This window comes from Poromitra crassiceps (assembly GCF_964638095.1).
Source record: "Poromitra crassiceps genome assembly, contig: HAP1_SCAFFOLD_244, whole genome shotgun sequence".
Taxonomy (NCBI): Eukaryota; Metazoa; Chordata; class Actinopteri; order Beryciformes; family Melamphaidae; genus Poromitra; species Poromitra crassiceps.
The window spans coordinates 135,610-154,839 of record NW_028152150.1 but is presented as its reverse complement, the minus strand read 5'-3'; the positions used below and the strand labels follow the sequence as shown (position 1 = coordinate 154,839).

Below are 19,230 nucleotides of genomic sequence, written 5' to 3'. Positions count from 1 at the left end.
ATGTAGCATGTAGCATGTAGGGGCTCGCTGCATGTAGCATGTAGGGCTTGCTGCATGTAGCATGTAGCATGTAGGGGCTCACTGCATGTAGCATGTAGGGCTCGCTGCATGTAGCATGTAGGGGCTTGCTGCATGTAGCATGTAGCATGTAGGGCTCGCTGCATGTAGCATGTAGCATGTAGGGGCTCGCTGCATGTAGCATGTAGGGCTCGCTGCATGTAGCATGTAGCATGTAGGGCTCGCTGGCGCCGGCAGACGGCGAGACGGCTCCAATTCGAGGCGGACGGACGAGTCTGTTGTGGCCTTTAGTGTCTCTCTAAAGCAATGGTTCTCAAGTGATGTACATATTATTACACTACCTGGGTGGTACACAGTGTGTTGTATCTTTAGCTCTATTATTTAATTTTGAGTAAATTCTGTAGAATATCGCAATATGTATCGCATCGCAATATATCGTGATACAATCATATCGTGATACGTATCGTATCGTGAGATCCTTGCCAATACCCAGCCCTACTCTAACCGGCTAGCCTCCCTGCTGCTGCCTTCAGTGAACATCCAAAGGTAGAACACTTCCCTGCTATTGCTACATACCATACCAAGCTTTTCCTGTTCCAGTTCTGTCCGTGGTTTTCTAAATGTTTCGAATGGCATGACTTCACTTTACACGTTGCTCAGGCATCATAAGCACATGGTGATTTTATTATAACTAGGGATCTCGTGCGCTATGCTCGCTCGATTCCTAGGCTTGCTAGGCCAATGAGACCAGCATCACTGATGATGTCATCAGTGTGATTTATGACATCACTGATGTCACAGTGGGATTTATGACATCAGTGATGATGTCACAGTGTATTTATGACATCACTGATGATGTCACAGTGGGATTTATGACATTACAGATGATGTCACAGTGGGACAGAGAAACAAACAAACAGAGCTCCCATACTGATGATAAAGTTGAACATTAGATGCTATAATAGACAGAATGAGGGGTGTAAATATATAGACAGTACAGGCAGTGCAGTGCGGCTGTACTGGGCTCTGTGGGGTAGAGTGGCCCATAGATCAACATTTTATGTATATAAAAGAGCCTAGTATATATAGATCACTAGTATACCGTATATATATTTAACATTTATTTACCAGGGAGGACCATTGCGAGCACACTCCAAGGAAGCCCTGATTACAGTGTAATCACAATTGAAACAAGTTAAAACAATTAAAATCAAGAATAAGATTGTGCATATAAAACAATGAAACACTAAAATGATAAACAATACACAGTAAAATCATATAAAATCCCTTATATATAATAGATTATAGATAGATTATATATTCTATATACAATTGAGTATGTGGGCTTTGTTTGTTTGTTTCAAGTTCTGTGTTCGGCCACAGCTACAGCCACCTTACTGAACCTCATATTCAAGCATCTAGAGGGCAGTAAGAATCACGTTAGACTGCTCTTTGCTGATTTCTCATCAGCATTTAACACCATCCAGCCGCACATTCTGGTGGAGAAATGAACCAGCTCTTTGGGTCTGGATAAGTGCCTCGTTGGTTGGATTCTAGATTTTCTAACGAATAGATCTCAGCAGGTGAGGGTCAATGGAATACTGTCCAGTATCCTATTGTCCTCTACCGGCTCGCCCCAAGGCTGTGTTTTATCTGCTTTCTTATATATTCTATACAGTAACGACTGTCGCAGCCGTTTCGCCAACAGATTCATCGTCAAGTACGCTGACGACTCTGTCATCGTCAGTTTGCTTGACGATGATGATGTGGGACACGGCCAAGTCATTGACGACTTCGTTTCTTGGTGCGAAAACGCTTCCTTACAACTCAACGTTTCCAAAACGAAAGAGGTTTGTATTGATTTTAGACGTTCCCCCCCTGTTCCCCAGAGCAGTATTGTCAACAGTCAGCCTGTCGATATAGTGACAGACTACAAATATCTGGGTACGGTAATTGACAGCAAGCTGAAGTTTGATCTGAATACCGACATGCTGTGTAAGAAAGGTCAGCAGCGCCTTTTCTGCCTTAGGAAGCTGGCCAAATTTCAGGTTGATAAAACTCTGATGAAAATGTTCTATAGTGCTTTTGTGGAGTCTGTCATTTCATTTTCCATAATCTGCTGGTATGGTAATCTTTGTACTAAAGACAAGAACTCCCTGGGGAGAATAGTGAAGGTGGCTTCAAAAATAGCCGGAACCTAGTTCAGAAGCCTGGACCAGATCTGTAATAACCAGGTGCTGAAAAAAGCTGTGTCCATCCGATCAGATGATGCCCACCCTCTGAGGTTCCAATATGAGCTGCTTCCTTCCGGGCTCCGCCTTCGTGCCCCCATAGTTAAAAAGAACAGATACAGAAATTCCTTTGTGCCTGTCTCTATCAGAGCGTTGAACGCTGCTGGGGTACAAATGTAATGTCCCCTCATCTGCCGTTGCTGTTATTTTGTTACTTATTATTTTATTTATTTTATCCTTTTATTCTTTTATCTTTATTTATTCTTAGGGGTACAGTACAGTATATCTGTATTTTATAAAACGGCTCTCTCAAATCAAGCAATCTGATTGGTTCACAGCCATTGTATAAATCCAATAACCCACTCCAATAACCCATGGCCATGGGTTATTGGTTGCCATGGCAACTCTCTTACTAAAAGCCTTTGGTTACCTAAAAAAAAACAAATGGCGGAGACAGCTGTCAGATCCTTGTGAATCGATCTTCGCTTATAGCTTTACTAATACTTCGCAGAAAATTATGTTTTGTACAAGAATAGATGCGGGCTAATGTCTTCTTTGCAAAAAAAAGGCTGTTAACCCCGCATTTAACCCCGCATTTAACACCGTAACGTTAGTTGGTGTCGGGCTTTGCAAAAAGCTCTCAGCTTCTCAGCAAGCGCCAGGATTGGCCAATGTCAACTTCAGTCTCCAGAACGATCCAATCAAATCACCCGCACGTCTATCTTCTTGCTAGAGGTCCCGCCTTACAGTAGTGTTTCAACTGACTATCAGAATACCATGCCAGTCGGACTTATAGTATTATTATTATATTTATATTATCATACTTGGAAACCGTTTTATAAAAGCAATATAGCACTCGAGCAGCGTGTGTTGTGGCAAATATCCCGCTGATCAGTTGTTATCCCACGAGGCCGCACTACTGTAAGGCGGGACCTCTAGCAAGAAGATAGACGTGCGGGTGATTTGATTGGATCGTTCTGGAGACTGAAGTCGACATTGGCCAATCCTGGCGCTTGCTGAGAGCTTTTTGCAAAGCCCGACACCAGAGCCGTATGCCGACACCAAGTAACGTTACGTCTTATTTAGAAATGCGGGGTTAAGAGTGAGGGCGCGCGAGAGAGGGGTTAAGACATTAGCCCGCGTCTATTCTTGTACAAAACATCATTTTCTGCGAAGTATTAGTAAAGTTATAAGCGAAGATCGATTTACAGTACAAGGATCTGAAAGCTGTCTCCGCCATTTTGTTTTTGAGGTACTTTTAGTAAGAGAGTTGCGCCATCATGCGTCCATAATGACTCATTGTACAAAGACTTGAAGGACTAGTGACCCTCCATACAGCAGATCAGGAGAAAGCTGTTTGGCTCGAGCGCAGCGCTGCCTTTTAGTAAGAGAGTTGCCATGGCAACCAATAACCCATGGCCATGGGTTATTGAACTCGGTTACTGGAATTATACAATGGCTGTGAACCAATCAGATTGCTTGATTTGAGAGAGCCGTTTTATAAATTTGCCACAACACACTAGCTCTCATGCTATATTGCTTAAATATACTTTGTCTGCCCTTTGGTCTGGACCGAGGTTTTTTCTTTTGTGCTTTAATACAATGATACATTGTAGCTCTTTCTTGTGATATAAATGTGCTGCTGAGAGTGAACTGCACTTTGCTACTACGCACTTTATATCTCTACTGTGCACTTTAGATCGTTGCTACTGTTGTCATTTGCACTTTAACTATTGTGTTGCACTTTAACCTGCTGCTCTAGACTGTTTTTACAATGTTTTTTTGTCTTATTTGTTTTTATGTATGTACTTCGTACTACGCTTTCTGCAATCCAATTTGCCCTTTTGGGACACTTAATAAATCTTGAATCTTGAATCTTGAATCTTTTACGTGCGATCGGGCTGAAACCTTCAGGGTGTGTAAAGGGCACCTGTGCGGGTGACCTGACGGAGCCGTATTTTTTAATTAGGCTAATTAGCTAATGATGTAATGTCACCAGTGATTATGTCAAAAGTGATGTCATAAAGGCGCATACACATGTGCACACACAAGGAGGCATTGTGACAAGACTGATCAGTGATGTCATAGGGGGGCACACACACACTGATGATGTCATCAGTGATATCATAATGGGGCACACACACAAGGAGGCATTGTGACATTACTGATGCATTAACATTTAGTGAGCAACACACAGCACGCGCCAATAGTGCAGGTGAGGTCACGCAGCAGCCGAGCCACGGGCGAGGCCACGCAGCGGCCGAGCCTAGGCATCGAGCGCGCTTCGCGCACGAGATGCCTAGTATATATATAATCGGCTAATAATACCTCTTCTGACCCTCACAGCTCACTTGAAGGTAAAGGCCTAAACATGGTCATCCGTCCGCCTCGAATTGGAGCCGTCTCGCCGTCTGGCGGCGCCAGCGAGCCCTACATGCTCGGACGCCACTACGCCCTCCCTCCTCCCACCCTCCCTCCTCCTGTGGAAGCTCCGTGTGAAAATGGCGGAGATTGTGTGCCAGGCAGTCTGAATGAAATTGAATGTAACGTTCCCAATTCTATGTATTAAATTCTAAAAAACGACCCTCAACATTTGGGAAGGCTAAGCCACACAACTAGTTCGTTATAATCTAACGTCATGCTTTGAAAGGCGACTTTACGATGATGAGCCAAGGCAACGGCCAGTCACAACTCTCCTGCAGCTGACGTCACGCACGTATCGTCGCCGTGAAGTCACATTTTCGAGCAGCCCCCGTCAGCCGACGGCGGCCCCTCCCCGTAGGACGGCGCTCCACCCGCCGTCATACGGGGAGGGCGGGGCGAGGCTCTGACGGACGACCATGTTTAGGCCTTAAGTTCAACCTTCTGTTTTCTCTTTCTATTTTCTCTCCCTCTGTCTTCTCCTGTCATTCACCTGCTCCATTCTGTGCTTCTCTGTGGTCATGTCCACCTTCACCCTGTGGAAGGCGGTGGACACCTCGCCCAGGGCCAGCTTCACCGGCTCCTTCTCAAACTCCATGCTGTAGCTGTCACCCTCCTTGAAGCCCGGAGGCTGGTAGTCCTGAGGAGTGACTGGAGGACAGGCAGACGAGGGACACAGACAGAGGGACAGACAGTGCTGAGACCATTAGTCCATTAACCAATTAGTTAATTGTCAGAAAATGTATTGATTACAATTTGGATAATTGATGAATGATTTTTGGCTACAATGCTAACATTTCCTTGGTTTTATTCATCTATTTTAGGATCCCCATTAACTGCCAATTTCCTGGGGTACAATACTGGGGTACAGATAATCAATGATAAAATAAGAGAATGCTTAAAATGACAAAAGTCAAATGTGCCTGTATGGACGCCCGACCAAGCTGGAGGTAACACAGGGGTTTGAACCAGCAACCCTCGTGTAGGTGGGCAGGCAAACTACCGCTGCATTACCCGGGCGCACTAAAGAAATTACTCTTGAGTTATGCAATTAATTTATGCTACACTGCTGGAGATTCTAACTGTGCTAAAGCTGTGTGTGTGTGTGTGTGTGTGTGTGTGTGTGTGTGTGTGTGTGTGTGTGTGTGTGTGTGTGTGTGTGTGTGTGTGTGTGTGTGTGTGTGTGTTACCATGGTCGTAGTAGGCCAGCTTCATGTTGAGGTAGACCTCTTCTGACAGAGGACCCAGGTTCTGCATCAGAGTGTAGAGCTTCCTCACCAGCAGGATGCTGGCCTTCTTGGTGTTCTCGCAGGCCATGGCCGACACCTTGTTGTTGTTGTTGCTGAGATTGAAAATGGCCGGATGACAAGTCAACAGCAATCACCAGCCCACTACTGCTGCTCAATGTGCCTGCTCTTTCAGTCCCTGTTCATTTAGAGAGGTCAGAGGTCAGGCTCAGCCATAGAGCAGCCAGTGTAGCATTAAGGCGTTTACAGACTCAGTCCTTTAGTCAATTAAAATGACTAAAACTAAAACATTTATTTCAGATGACTAAAATATGACTCAAACTAAATGGCATTTTAGTCAAAAGACCTGAAGACTGTGGTACACAGTTGATTTCACTACTATTGACAAAAATGTACTATTGTTGTAAGTGGTTTTGGATCAAAACGTCTGCTAAATGACATAACGGAAGCGTGTCCTGCAACGGACAATATTTTTACAAAACTCCTGTTAAAATTGTGCTTCAAACACTGCTACAATGATCATGTCATGTTTCCGTGTAGTTTAACGGCGAAAACGTTAAGTCGAACTTCTTTCTAGCAACATACCGTTGAAATCATTTCTTTTAGTTGTGTCTTTGATTTACCAGAGTCGGGGAACGGACGCTACCGCTGGCGTCTTAACTGAAAGCTGCTCTTGTCCTGTTACGGACAGCTCACTCTGCGGCTCTGCTGGTTAGCTAGCCAGCCTCTCTCTCTGACGGAAAGGAAGAGAGGCTGGCTAGCGAGACTAGCAAGCCAGTGGTTAGCAAGCCAGTAATAGTCAACAAAGAGTGGCTTGTAGTGGTCGCTGAGTCCCATTTTGCTGCATTATTGCCACATGCTGGCCTTGTTGTGTTTTAGACAAAACTAGCGTTAGCTAGCTAGCAAGCTAGCAACTTTAACGATCAGTAACTCTCGTCGCCCAAGCACGTCTTATGGCTTTCTGTCATCAAAGTCACTTTCCTAAAGTAATTTGACATGTTACCATGCACATATTCATATGAAATTCCACATATTGACACATATAGATGTATAAATTAGTTCCACTTTCACAAAGCGGCGATCCAGCATCTGAAATGCCTGCTAAAGTACCGGAAACCACGTCGAGAGACCTCTGACCCGGACGTGACGAAACAGGCGTCCAGGTGTCCGTTGCAGGACACGGTTACGCTAATGCAATAATTATAATGTCAAATGGTGAAAGTAGTTTGACGAAAAACGCAATTGACGAACATGTTCGTCCTTGGCACTCTACGTCACTATTTGAAATGACGAACATGTTCGTCCATGGCACTCAATGAGTTAATTAATAAAGCCTTAGAGTTAGAAAAGGGGAGACAATGCAGCATTTCACTCACAATTTTTTTTTTTTTTTTTTTTTTTTTTACTTTTTTTTTTTTACTTTTTTCCGAATTTCGATGCCAGCGAATTTCGAATAGTGTTTTTGCTAGAAATGCCCATCCCTAGTTGGAACTAAGATGAACAAATATGTAATAATTCATGCGAAGATTCAGCCAATCACAGTTATCAATTAACTCGCTAATCCCTAGGAAGTGAATGTGCCAACTAAGGAGGTTCTGAATGACACGCCCATCTTTAAATCACCACACTGCATGAACACACACACATGCTAAGTGGCACCATGAAATTTAGTCTCTGCATTTATCCCATGGAGGCATGTCCTTCCTCCATGGAGGCATGTCCTTCCTCCATGGAGGCATGTCCTTCCTCCATGGAGGCATGTCCTTCCTCCATGGAGGCATGTCCTTCCTCCATGGAGGCATGTCCTTCCTCCATGGAGGCATGCCCTTCCTCCGGGGGGCAGCCAGGAGCAGTGGGCAGCTTTCAGTGTAAAGCGCCCGAGGATCATCTTCAGTTCTCTGTCGTCGCCGGTCAGGTGACCATCTTCTGCATTTTTTTTTTTGGTGGGGGCCCATACCGATGTTGTATGGAGGAACCCCCAGGGGAGCACGGGGAGAACATTCAAACTCCACACAGAGAGGCCCTTTTGACGAGATAGCCCACCTAGGCACTGAGGACATGGGGGGGGGGGGGGGGGTCACATCCACAGCGTCCCAGGCGGGAATCGAAACCCAGGACCTTCTAGCTGTGAGGCGATAGCGCTACCACTGCTCCACCGTGCTGACTTCTACCATACTGCCAGCTGCTGCATGAGTACACACTGTATTTCCCTTATGGAAGGTTCTTACAACTCTGTGTGGCACACATAAACAACACGTACCATAATCCCCATAAGCAGTGTGTGCACTGTTACAAATCAACACACACACACACACACACACACACACACACACACACACACACAGCAGCTTATAGAGGTGTTCCTGTCCTCAGCACCTCAAAAGTCTGTTTTCTGCACTGATTTGAAGTAGACATTAAAAAATGTTTGCATAATCGTCATCCCACATGTTTCAATGAGTCAGTTAACTAACTGACTCCCAGCATAACAAATCCTACCTTTCAAAGGCCATCTGAGGTCCCTCTGCAGTGTATTCAATCTTAAACTGGTAAAACTCAGTCACTTTCTGGTGGTAGAGAGAGAGAGAGAGAGAGAGAGAGAGAGAGAGAGAGAGAGAGAGAGGGAGAGACATCTGTAAACATAGCAACATGGAGCCCAGCTGATCGGGTGTTAGAGAGAGAGAGAGAGAGAGAGATCTGTAAACACATAGCAACATGGAGCCCAGCTGATCGAGAGAGAGAGAGAGAGAGAGAGAGAGAGAGAGAGAGAGAGATCTGTAAACACATAGCAACATGGAGCCCAGCTGACCGGGTGTTAAAACATCAACAACTGCAAGGACTAGACTTGCAAATTACCTGGGGGTTTTCTGGATCAGTGTACATCTAGAAAGGGATCAAATGAATCCAACATCAGCACTGGATATTTTGGGATTTCCTTAAAGGAGAACTAACCTCCAAAACACTTTTTTTCAGCTTTTAACCAATATATATGACTTTGGGGGTGATGTGTGAAGAATTCTGGTCAGAATTTCCACATTTGACACCAAACTGTTGCCATTTTACCATTTGTATCATTTTTCAGCAGCATACCTGGCATAAGCGCCCTCTTAGGGTCAAAGACTGCTTTTTTTTTTTTTCTCAAATGAATGGGAGATTAGGGGCACACTGACGTCACAGTGCCCCCAAAGACTATGGGATTTCAAGATAATTACTCCCCTACCCCCTCTGTACCCTTTCGGCTCCTCAGAACTCCAAGCCTATTCTTATTGAAGTTTGCTCTTAAAATACTGAACCAAACGTTGTCAAAGTTGGCACATGTCTTAATTATAGTTAGTTTCCCGCTGAATGTGTCACTACTTTATTTATATCTTACCTGAATAAGCTCGAATGATGATGTATATATTATCAGTCCGAGTTGGAAGCAGCTCTCTCCAGCCCAGGCATGCGGGAGAGAGTCGTACTGTAAACCTCATGCACTAGCTCCAAGCTCCGCGGGCGCGCGCAGCAGAGCAGAGCTCTCTGTGCTCTGAGAGTAGAGAGAGCAGTCTGATATTTCCGCTAACAAATATGGTCGCAGTTTAGCGCACATGTAAAATATAACGCTATACTACGACGTGACAACGTGACAAAGCTTCTCTAAACACATCGGCTACTATCATTTCCCTGCATCCCTCCTACTGAGATTATATCGGTAATGATTTTGGACAGACTGAATGCGCGGAGGAGAAGGAGAGATCTGCAGCTCTGCCCTGAGTAGCCCTGAGAGACACTCGCCTCGCTCCGACTACTGTGCCCGTCTGTGAAAAGCGTCCTGTCCAGTCGCACCTTCGCAAACAGATGCGGGATTCCTTCAATCCTGTACCCAATCTCAGACTGTATTCTCTAAATCGCACACCAGCTATTTCTGTCTGTTTGTTTGTTGCTCCGTGAGGTTACAAGCGCCCCATGCATGCAGGAGGGAGGAGGCGCAGGCAGCCTGCACTGCGCTGAGAGGAAAAAACTTTTGCACAACTTTTAACAAGAACAACGAAAAGCCCCCAAACTAAAATGAAAAAGGGACTATATGGCAACTTGGACGAGGGAATGACGTAGAGAAATCTCGCATTGTGTTACCCCAGAACGGGGGGTTTGTCGTATTGTGCGGTGTGCTGCTGTAACGAGCCCATGCCACTTTGCTCTCGTAACGTAGTTTAACACACTGCCATAGGGTTACATGCAGAAAAATAATTAAATTTCTAGTTCGCCACTGAATTACCAAATTGATATAACTTTCAACCATTTTGAGCAAAGCTCTTTCCATACAGGCCACCAGCGTTGGCTAATTGTTGATATTTATACAGATATGGCCCCTCTCAAATAAATTATTTTTGAGGCAATAGGCAAACTGTAATGGCGTCGATTTCCGAAAAAAAATCTGGACTTCAACACAGCCAAAGAGTCCAGTATAGACAAGAGCATATGTCATTTCTTGGTTTTTTCCATAGGTATTTTCAAATCACTGTTCTAATACATATCTAGGGGGTTAGTCCCCCTTTAAAGAGCAAAGGCTGCCCCACAATAATCAGCAAGATTGTCAAAAGTATTGTAGATATCAATCAGGTCAAAATCTTTTGAAATCCATTTCCACTGTGACTTACTTGGTCAGCTCCTCACAAAGTGAATATGACTGTCACACATCATCCATAAACACCAAACAATGCGTTTGTCAATAGGTACCAAGATACTCACAGACAAAATGACTGTCCGCAGCTGGTGGAAAAACAAGTTGGATCAGTTACATGAGCAAAAGTGTCAATGAGGATGAGCTTTGGCAGTTGAGTGTATTTCTGACTTTTAGGAGTGGTCTCTAAGTTGATCATGACGCACCACCAAGCTGACATGACACATCTCAAAGCAGGAGGTGACTTACATACTTCTTTTCAATGGCATCAAAGCATCCGTGCATCCTGGAAGGATGAAATAAACACAGCCAGTTAACATGTTCTCTAACATCTTCTTAGAACGGAACTATGAAAAATGACTTCTTCACCTTTTTAGCTACTTATATGTATCATAATACATTACAAATATGTCTTGTACATTTATATCAATATGCTCTTGGTGTGGAATGGATCCCAGTACCTAGGATTTATCTAATGTCAAAAATCCAGATTTCAGAACTAACATTGAGTTCTTCCGAGTCACTTTCCATGTTTGTTTCCGGTCCAATCCGCCCACTTTTGAGTCCCTGTTTGAACTAGAGCTATGTCCCATTCCAGAAACAAGACCATCAAAAGGCCATTCCCCAGTCACTTTAAACAGTGGCTATGCCCCTTAAGTGTCAAACTGTACTGGAGTTATTTACCACTGAACAATCTGATTGGCACCAGGACAACTGCGGCCCTCCTTAAGAATCATCACTTTCTGATCTGTGGGAGAGGAAAACAAATATAAGTAGGGATGGGTACCGAGACCCGGTACCAAACGGACCCCGGGGCCGGATTTCGAGATACCGCAGGATCAAAGCTTTCACGTTAACGGTTCTCTTATCGGTACTGGAGAAATTAAGAAAATAGATTTCCTATTTATTTGCTACATAAACGTTGTTTTTTCGCACCAACTCCGTAAGACATGCCTGTGATGTGATTTTTGCGATTTCCGAACGAGAAATGAGATCCAGATCCTCTTTTCCGCGTTGCTTTCTCATCAGACGAGAGACAGGCAGCTGCCAGCGAGGAGCCGACACACTGACTGAGGAGGGGCGGGGCTGGCAGCACACACACATGCACACACTGAAGGGAAGGCAGCTGAGCCGAGGAGAACAGAGACCGCAACACGTTAAGAAAGAACGGAGATGTTACAGTGGGTTAATGCAGCAGTTCTCGCGTGCACTCCCAGAGTAGCCTAGGTAAACCCAGCCACCACGTGACCTGCTCTCTCAGTTCCCAGTCACTAGCGTCTAGACTCCGGGCCATTCAGATCGATTTCTGGGGCGATTGAAAGACCCGCGCAGACCCGCAGCCACCCCGCAGCCAATGAGTGACGGCGTGACTGCCAACATCAGTCCTGCCGTGATCGGCCAATCAGAGAGTGCGTCTTTGTCAATGACGTGTAACAGCTGCAGCGGCTTAGCACTACCTAGCCGTTAGCATTTGGCCTCTCTAAAGCATAGCTCCCGAGCTAGCTACTAGCTGGCTAGCTATATGGCTATGCAACTACGTGAGGAAATTCAAGTGAAAACAGCTGTTGAGGTTGAGGTCTGTTGATCAAAATAACACCTAGCGTTATCGAAATCGGATTTTAGCGGACCATACAAGCCAGGGCTTCAGAGCTGATCACCTGGACACATTTTATGGCGAAATTATCTGATAAACTTGTCTGTGCTGCTCTGTGGTGATCAGCTAATGTCTTCATAGCATTGTGATTATGATTTAATGCATTATGGAAGATAAACGCTGGTTTAACATAATTAAAATAATTCCCTACCAAACATGTAAAGTGACGCTTCTGGGCAGTAGACCATTTGGGCATAACATTATGTAATGTGACATGAGATCACCACATTTCAATAAATATAACGTTTTTGCACATTTGAATGCTGCTGGTCGTTTGTTTAATGCTGTATATATTGGATATTTAAAGCTGATACACTTTACACAATCAAATCTAACTTATTCACAGCAATACACAGTCCAGTAGTACAGTGGGCTAATTGTTTGAATTATATCGAAATATATTTGCATGGTGTAGCATGTAATGCAGATAATGTAGCTAGATACTCTGACACAGAAAGGCAGACAAGCTAGCAGCAGGGATCTTGTCACACTGATTCCAGATAAACTCCTCTGTCTAGCCAGCTATACAATATTGATCAAAATAACACCTATATCGAAATCGGATTTTAGCGGACCATACAAGCCGGGGCTTCAGAGCTGATCACCTGGACACATTTTACGGCGAAATTATCTGATAAACTTGTCTGTGCAGCTCTGTGGTGATCAGCTAATGTCTTCGCATTGTGATTATGATTTAATGCATTATGGAAGATAAACGCTGGAAGGCTGGGTAGCATTAGCTGACGTCATCCAGGCTACAGTAACATTAGGCTATAAGCATTCATTGATTGAAGCAGAGTGCTGGTCGGTTAAGTTTCTCTGTAGTCATGTCCTCCTCTGCTCCAATCTTCGTTCGTAGTTTCTTCTGTCTCTCGTCCAGCAGCTGCAGATGTCATCATTATCCACGTTATTGATTATTATTTATTAAAAAAATCTCGTGTAAATATTTTGTGAACGCACCAATAGTTAGAGAAGGAAACCTCTCTTTGCATTTTATTTTTTAATAAAAGTAGGCTACTTGTGATATCTCACGTGGTCGATCATCATTGCAAATTTATGTGGACAGCTAGGTTTAATGACAAATATGGAATATCACCCAAGGAAATACCACGGTTTAATGCCAACAGATAAACCATACAGATTTGTTGTAATTGTGAACACATAAGGGAGCAAAGACATGGTTTTCAAGCATAACACAATGTACAACTTTTATTCAAAGACAGGATTGAAAAATATAGGTCACTTGTATTCACTTCAGTAATGTCAGGTCTCAGTCGCATTCACGCTAACCTCTTAACTTCTAGCTAGGTCAAACACACCTTAACGTTATGAGTGTGGCCGTTTTGGATTAACATTAAGTCCACGATCAAGTCTAGCATTTCGGTATATTCCTACCTCTTAACATCTAGCTAGCTAGGTTGGATCTGGAATATGATATCGGCTTGATACATTTGATTGTAGCTACTCATACAGCCGTGTGGAGCTTATCTAGCTAGGTTGCATCTGGAATATGATATCAAGCCAGTAATGTAGCTAGCTAGCGTTAAATAGGTTTATCTGTAACCACGCTGAAATGTGAGGGCATTAACGTTAATATTTCTAGCTAGGTCAAACACACCTTAACGTTATGAGTGTGGCCGTTTTGGATTAACATTAAGTCCACGATCAAGTCTAGCATTTCGGTATATTCCTACCTCTTAACATCTAGCTAGCTAGGTTGGATCTGGAATATGATATCGGCTTGATACATTTGATTGTAGCTACTCATACAGCCGTGTGGAGCTTATCTAGCTAGGTTGCATCTGGAATATGATATCAAGCCAGTAATGTAGCTAGCTAGCGTTAAATAGGTTTATCTGTAACCACGCTGAAATGTGAGGGCATTAACGTTAATATTTCTAGCTAGGTCAAACACACCTTAACGTTATGAGTGTGGCCGTTTTGGATTAACATTAAGTCCACGATCAAGTCTAGCATTTCGGTATATTCCTACCTCTTAACATCTAGCTAGCTAGGTTGGATCTGGAATATGATATCGGCTTGATACATTTGATTGTAGCTACTCATACAGCCGTGTGGAGCTTATCTAGCTAGGTTGCATCTGGAATATGATATCAAGCCAGTAATGTAGCTAGCTAGCGTTAAATAGGTTTATCTGTAACCACGCTGAAATGTGAGGGCATTAACGTTAATATTTCTAGCTAGGTCAAACACACCTTAACGTTATGAGTGTGGCCGTTTTGGATTAACATTAAGTCCACGATCAAGTCTAGCATTTCGGTATATTCCTACCTCTTAACATCTAGCTAGCTAGGTTGGATCTGGAATATGATATCGGCTTGATACATTTGATTGTAGCTACTCATACAGCCGTGTGGAGCTTATCTAGCTAGGTTGCATCTGGAATATGATATCAAGCCAGTAATGTAGCTAGCTAGCGTTAAATAGGTTTATCTGTAACCACGCTGAAATGTGAGGGCATTAACGTTAATATTTCTAGCTAGGTCAAACACACCTTAACGTTATGAGTGTGGCCGTTTTGGATTCACATTAAGTCCACGATCAAGTCTAGCATTTCGGTATATTCCTACCTCTTAACATCTAGCTAGCTAGGTTGGATCTGGAATATGATATCAAGGCTTGATACATTTGATTGTAGCTACTCATACAGCCGTGTGGAGCTTATCTAGCTAGGTTGCATCTGGAATGATATCAAGCCAGTAATGTCAGGTCTCAGTCGCATTCACGCTAACCTCTTAACGTCTAGCTATAGCTAGGTTACATCTGGATTATATATACAGTATAATACTACGCTCACTACGTCATGACATTCACATTAACGCCTCCAAAAATCTACTGTAGCTAGCTAGCGTTAAATAGGTTTATCTGTAACCACGCTGAAATGTGAGGGCATTAACGTTAATATTTCAATTAGGTCAAACACACCTTACCGTTATGACTGCGGCCGTTTTTGATTAACATTAGCGTTAAGTCCATGATCAAATCTAGCATTTCGGTATATTCAGTGTGTGTGTGTGAAAAGGATGTTAGCATGCTAGCATTATTAGCACAGAATGTATACAGTCCATGGTACAACGTTAGCCCTTCAAGTCCTGAGGCGAACAGCACTGGAGGATGAAGTCTGCAGTCTGGCATTCAGTGTCCAGCATAACAAGCACGCCTGTTTCCTCATCAGGTTGGCAGCAGCTGTATAGATGATGACTGTTCTTCACAGCCACAAATATCTCTCCAGATCTGCGGCCATCTGCAGCAGGGATCCGTGTAGACTGTTGTCCTGTTCCTCTTTCATTCCCTGACCACCGTCACGCGATGTTCTCTCTTCTTGTAGCTGGTTGTAACCATTTGCGTGCTAGCAGTACTGAAATGAAAAGTGTTAGCTCGCTTGCTAACAACAAAGGTCGCAGAGCGATGACGCCATCTGCTGCACTGCGCATGTGCTCTGTGCACAAAGCTGGTTGGATGACGGTTGCGTAATGGAGCGGTCTATCGGGGGGGGGGCCAACAACCGCAGGAAATCGTTTAACAATGGTGGGAATCCAGACCATAGTGACTGAGAACAGGTCTGAGAGCAGGTCACGTGGGGGATGGGTTTACCCAGGCTACTCCCAGAGTAGCAGCAAGACGGAGGAAATAAATGTAAACGAGCAGTTTCTCTTTCTCTCTCTCTGTGCTTCTTTCTCACACGGAGCTGTCTATTCTTTGACAATGACACAGGGTCAGAGACACACACACACACATACACACATTAGTTTTCCGTGCATGTCATTGGCTGTCATCACCTGTGTTGCATTCAGGTAACATCGTAAAGTACCATGCTATACAATTGAGAGCATATTTCTCTTTGATATCAACAGGAGAGATCAAAAGTCTGGTTGTACTTCACTCGAGTTGATGCTGACAATTCACGTTGTCATAAGTGCGATAAATCATTCACTAGCAGCGGTGGAAACACGAGCAATTTGTCTAAACACTAAAGTGCATCAAATAGGTACAAACAGAGAAATGCACAGTTTTCGACAAGCTAGCTCACACGACTTCATCATCTGTCAATAATGACCCGGTTGTAGTTACCCATGATAAACGGACCCACCTCGTCATCAGGTAGGATGTGAACATGGATGATTAAGTCGAGAGTAGCTACTGTAGTAAACATTATCCAGCTGTTTGGGTGTGTTAATAATCAAAAACCCAGTCTGAAATAAATCAACAGAGCATCATCTCTCAGTTGTCCTAAAGAAATGTTATTTTCAGAGCAGGGGGGGATATTTATTTGATTTGATTTGGGGGCAAGTGCAGCAGACAGATACTGTCGTGCTTTATTGATGCTTTCCCTAGCTGAATGTTGGTATTGGCAGTGGTAGGAGATAATTCTTATATAATGCTGGATATTTAAATTAATAATAAAAACGCACCCATTAAGATTTTGCAACTATTTTTTCTTTCTCCCCTTAAAAATAACAAAAAGAACCGACAACAACCAGCACCATTTTTTTCTGTTTTTTCTCTTAAAAATAACAAAAAGTACCGATAAGAGTACCGTTAAAGTACCGGATCGATAAGCAGTATCGATAAGAGTAGTAGTATCGTTAATTCCTTAACGATACCCATCCCTAAATATAAGCCTCTCGTTAGCAAATCATCATTTGAAATGGCAAATGAGATGAAACATCAAGACAGCTAGTATCACTTCATCACAATAGGAAATTAACAGCAGCCAAATGTTGGTCAATCTTTGGCTGTGGGTGATCAGTTTGGCTACCAGCCACCGGCAAGAAACTGCCTCGTTTGTACTGTAGGTCGTATCCAGCTTTAAAAATCTAGTTGGCTGGTAAAATAGTGGAAGCGGCTGGTGAAATGTGGGATGTACCAGGTGCTGTGGTATGGAGACAAATACATTTTCATACAGTATGTGAATGTGAGGTACCTTGAACATATTTGCTGGCATAGGCTTTCTCTGGGAAAAGGCCCCTGAGGTAGGTGATGCTGGACACTGCAATGGCCAGAAGTTTCTTGACAACAAGCACGGACTGCTGCTCTGTGGTAACTGTGTCAAGCAACACCTGATGATGCTGTTTGAGTGAAACACAATGACTCACAGGTTGAATGTGTGGACCAGGTAAACATGGCAGCAATCCAGTAATTACTGTCTTTTGTTTTGTAGTTTTGCTTTTACTCGCCAGTTAAGACAGATACCATATTAGTCATGTAGAAGCTAACAACTTCAAGTCCAGGTGAAAGGTAATAACAAGCAGATAACTGATATTTTTCAATCTTTGTAAACTCATGCTGTAATGAAGTTGTAGCAGGGGAGGTGAAGCACACACACACACGCCTTTTCTTCTTCTCCGCTAGCAAAGCGTGCCCTGCCGGGAGGTTTCTATGGACCCGTTCCAAAGCAACCATTTTGAAGTGACAAAGCAGGAAGTAAAGCAGGTCTAACCAATACCATTCATGATTGTTCCATTCCATTTAGTGCCAGGGCCCTCATTAATGTCATTGATTACACCTGCTTTACTCCCTGCTTTACCACCTCAAAACGATTGTTTGAAATGGGCCTATCCACCTTATTTTTGAATGCCCCACTGTAAAAAATAATTGTGCGTACAAGGTCCGGTTTAACGTGACTTATTGTTGCAGCTTGCCATTTCCTAAATGGCTACTTGATTTGAAAAGATGGCCACCGGCACCTACACTCAGTCCCTTGTACCCTGGCTGAATTGAACATAACTTGGCCAATAAGTATGTAACATACCAAATAAAACAACCCGTAATATCTTAATTTTATGTAGAATGCAGAGGACATGTAACTGTTTAGTTAAACTTGCATTCCAGGAATATTGTGCTCTAAAGATGACGATAGTGGCTCGAGACTGTTTCGGCCTGAAACCCACACGCTTTGCGGTGGTGGTTTTAGCGTAACCTATGTGAGATTCGAGGCGTAACCTATGTGTGTTTTAGCGTATATAACTAACGCTAACATAACTAACTAGCGGCTAATATTAGCAACAGCAGGCGATTACCCATGAATGCACTGCGCTCTTAAAGGGATATTTATCGACGAGATTTTTGCCAAGCCGGACCTGATTAGTGATTTGCTCCGTTCGCCCAGACGGGTGTCAAGCTGTCAGCAACAAGGCTGGGAGGATCACACCGGAAGAAGCACCCATCAGGCAGATCAGGCAAAAATGGCCGCCAAAAATAAGGTAGATAGGTCTAACAGCACCAGAAGGGCTTTTGAAGCCTAAGTACAAATAGTGGAGTGGATAACATCAATATTTGAGGGAGGAATCATGCAAATTATGATACAAGCAGTAACTTATGTTGCACTTTATAATGAGAAGATACTCTTCATTCAATTTCATTCTCTGCCACGAAGCCGGCTTTTCAAAACAACGCCATTTAAAAATCGGTCCATCGGTTGATTTTTTTGAGGGAGACATCATCATCATCATCATCACTTTATGAACAGACACAAGGTCCAGTATAAAAACAGACAATACATAAAATCATAACATACACATACCCCCCCAATACATTACATTAAAAAGTTGTACCAATGTGCCCAAATACTAGACTGGTACTTAATAGCACTGAGACCAGGTTGAGACAGCAGCATGATAATCAGGTTCTGAGACACATTAAGACGACAGATAAACTTGTACGTCAGATTTCTCAGCAGGGCATGAAAGGTGTAGACTCCTGCACCACAAAACATTTCACTAGCACTGCAACACCTTGGCTTTCTGAGCAGAATCCTCATGCAGTCATTGTAAGCAACCTGAAGCTTTTGAATGCTAGTCAAGTCAAGTCAAGTCAAGTTTATTTGTATAGCCCTAATTCACAAGCATGTCTCAGAGGGCTTCACAGAAAATATGTCTAGCTAATTCTATCTGACACAACAGTAGCAAATTACAGTAGTAATCTATGGCCTAACCTAAGCTATTCTAACCTACCGGCAACCCTCAACCAGTGATGGAGAGC

The 19,230-nt window shown here is 43.5% G+C and overlaps 1 protein-coding gene across 1 annotated transcript in view; it reads right to left on the bottom strand.

Moving 5' to 3' along the window:
* The window catches only part of LOC310770834 (HORMA domain-containing protein 1-like), a gene marked incomplete at both ends in the record, with an annotated part of 28,789 nt that extends 11,335 nt beyond the window's left edge, over positions 1-17,454 (bottom strand). Inside the window, 9 exons of the mRNA XM_083663544.1 lie at positions 5,164-5,321; positions 5,861-6,012; positions 8,414-8,481; positions 8,771-8,797; positions 10,643-10,663; positions 10,824-10,860; positions 11,259-11,322; positions 17,174-17,318; positions 17,443-17,454. Of these exons, the coding sequence (XP_083519670.1) occupies positions 5,164-5,321; positions 5,861-6,012; positions 8,414-8,481; positions 8,771-8,797; positions 10,643-10,663; positions 10,824-10,860; positions 11,259-11,322; positions 17,174-17,318; positions 17,443-17,454 (684 nt within the window). The remainder of the gene's footprint in view (positions 1-5,163; positions 5,322-5,860; positions 6,013-8,413; positions 8,482-8,770; positions 8,798-10,642; positions 10,664-10,823; positions 10,861-11,258; positions 11,323-17,173; positions 17,319-17,442) is intronic.
* Positions 17,455-19,230: the final 1,776 nt, after the last annotated feature.